At 45.7% G+C, this 2,506-nt stretch overlaps 1 protein-coding gene across 1 annotated transcript; it reads right to left on the reverse strand.

Annotated features, from left to right (window-relative positions):
* Positions 1-1,297: 1,297 nt before the first annotated feature.
* LOC120069134 (nucleolar protein 58-like) lies at positions 1,298-1,846 on the reverse strand. Its single transcript, XM_039020819.1, has one exon. The coding sequence runs from the start codon at positions 1,844-1,846 to the stop codon at positions 1,298-1,300; it is 549 nt and encodes a 182-aa protein (XP_038876747.1).
* Positions 1,847-2,506: the final 660 nt, after the last annotated feature.

Raw genomic sequence — 2,506 nt, forward strand, 5'->3', positions numbered from 1 at the left:
CTTGCGTGGATTCTCTTGACTTTTTCCTTGCCTTATCTTTGCGCTGCTCTTTGTCTTTGGCTGCTGCGCACATCAGATTGATAAGGGCGCTTTAAATGGAAGCTCAGGGCAATGAGGAGAGTCCTGAGGAAACATTCTCAAGATCTTTATTGTTGATGAGACCATGGACTTCTGGCATGGTCTCTCTCCAATACCTACACCCACTGAGAGGCATAAGCTCGAAAACCGTCCCAAGGACAGAAATACTAGCCTCTCACACGCCCACAAAACCTTGAATTTGCTTTGCATCAATTGGCCCACGTCGATCTAAATACCACGCGCTATGCAATATGCGGCCATTACCGATCCTTGAAATTTTTTTGTCATGCGATGTAGGATGAGTTGCTTTTTCACCAAGTAAACCCAAAGATGCGCTTTCCGGAAGCAGTTTGTTGACGCAAGGGTTTTAATGCCTTTCAAAATACCGACCACTGGTGCCCGGTTTCGTTAATATTCTCAGCGCATCCTCCATTTGCTCTTCTTGGGGTCATCAAAAATTTTTTACCCGACGCATCCGGGATGTCCTTCATCTTATATAACTTGTTGATTGTCCTGCGCTGAATTGCACACTGTACACTTTTCATGATCACCGCATCTTTGGTGCCATGAAGTCGTCCATTGTAGAAAGCTCTCACTACCATTGGAATTATGATGGATGGGCATTGGCAGAATGTTTCCCATCCATGCTCCAGCACAACACTTGTAATTAAATCCGGTAGTTGCGTTGGCGCAGGAAAGAACCCCATCTCCATCATCATGTTGTCATTTTCCTTCTTCTTTGAATGGGCGCCCTTTGGTCAACGCAGGCTCACTGCTTTCAACATTCACTTTGCCCTTATCTTGTGCCAATGCAAGGCGGGACCTTTGTCTTTGTTTCCGTTCCCGTTCCTTGCGCTGATCTTCTTCTTCCCTTTTCCAATCCACAACTTCTTTTCTTTTATTCTCTCTAATGTGTTGCACATTTTCTTTGCGCCGTTTCTCCTTCTCTTTCTTCTTCTTCTTTTCTTCCTCTTCTTCTTCTCTCATTTCTCTTTCAAATTGCTGCGAGGCCAACAATATGCGTTGTTCATCCTCGAGCCTTTTCCTCTCTTCTTCTACCGAAATTGCATTGTTACGGCGCACTTCCTCATCTTGGAGTTTTCTTTTCAAATTGCTTGTTGCGATGATTTGTTGCACTTGTAACATCTTTTCTTGTTTTTCCTTTTCTTCTCTTTTTCTCCTTTCCTTCTCTTCTGCTAGACTTTGGTAAAATTTTGGGTCACTTGTTGACCCCTGTGGCATTCTCCTTGCGATGCCGCATTAGAGGGGTGATGTCTGAATCCTCTCGATCTTCAGTTGCAACTGTCCTGATATGCATTGATGCCTCTTGAGATTGGGCTGATTCTTTTTCTTGCGTTGACAGGCCCTCTTCCACCCTTGCAGTGGTGGATTCTCCATCGACATCCAGGCTTTTAGCCCTTTTTCTCTTTACTTCCTTCTTCAGGCGCTTCTCTTCTCGTCTGCGCTCCCTCTTCTCACTCGACTTCTTTTCTTTCTTCTCCTTCTTTGGTCGGGCCTCTTCATCTCCTTCTGCCCGCTTGCCTTTGCTTTTTCTTTTCTTCTTCCCTTCAGCCATTTTTGGCTGCTTCTTCGCTTCCACCTCCTCCAAAGCGACCCTGATGGGTCCCTCATAGGATTCTGTTTGAATGGTTTCCTTAGGATCTGAAACGGCCAGGGCACTTCTTTGCGAAGCTTCTGACATCTTCTCCTTCGAAGGCAAGGGCTGATTAACAACTCTGTCTTTGGGTAGCCATCCCTCATTCTCCATGTTGCTCAGGATGCTCCCAAACACTTCCTTGTCATCTCTTCTCTTCTTCTCACTTTCTGATGATAGTGTTGGGAGTAAGGCACTCTCCGTGCTCGGCCCCTCTTAGATTTGAAGTGGTTTGGCTACAACAGGTTTTTGCCGAGGTTTTCCGGTGATTCTTTGGATGGGCTTCGGCTGGGCAGCGAGGCGGCGACTTGCTGCGAGGAATGCTGCCTCCCTTGCAGTGACTTGGGCTGGGGAAGGTGATGAAGGTAGGGAAGATGAACGAGAGGATTGCTCGGCCATGGCTTTGGTGAGTGATAGAGTTGGAAAAAAATTCTTTGGGACTTAGGAAGAAAGTTCAAAGGTTGGGTATACAGAGGATTTGTTTAGGGTTTTCTTTTTCGCAAACGATTCAAATAGAATTCCTCAGACGAAGGAGGAGGGAATTTATAGGTTGGGCCTTGATGGGCCCAACGCAAATTCTTCGAGGTACTAAAAAAGCCTACCCGCCACGCTCCTCGTATTTATGAATTAGTAGAAAAGGACGTCCTTTCATCTACTAAGTCATCATTTCCTTAGGAGCCTAAGCGATTGGACTACTCTCTCGCAAAAAGAATTTATCTTTTGTGTTTTATTCGGACGGGCGCAAGGTTAAAGATTAACACAATGCATCCGTTA

Source organism: Benincasa hispida, unplaced genomic scaffold (genome assembly GCF_009727055.1).
Source record: "Benincasa hispida cultivar B227 unplaced genomic scaffold, ASM972705v1 Contig245, whole genome shotgun sequence".
In the NCBI taxonomy this organism is placed as follows: Eukaryota; Viridiplantae; Streptophyta; class Magnoliopsida; order Cucurbitales; family Cucurbitaceae; genus Benincasa; species Benincasa hispida.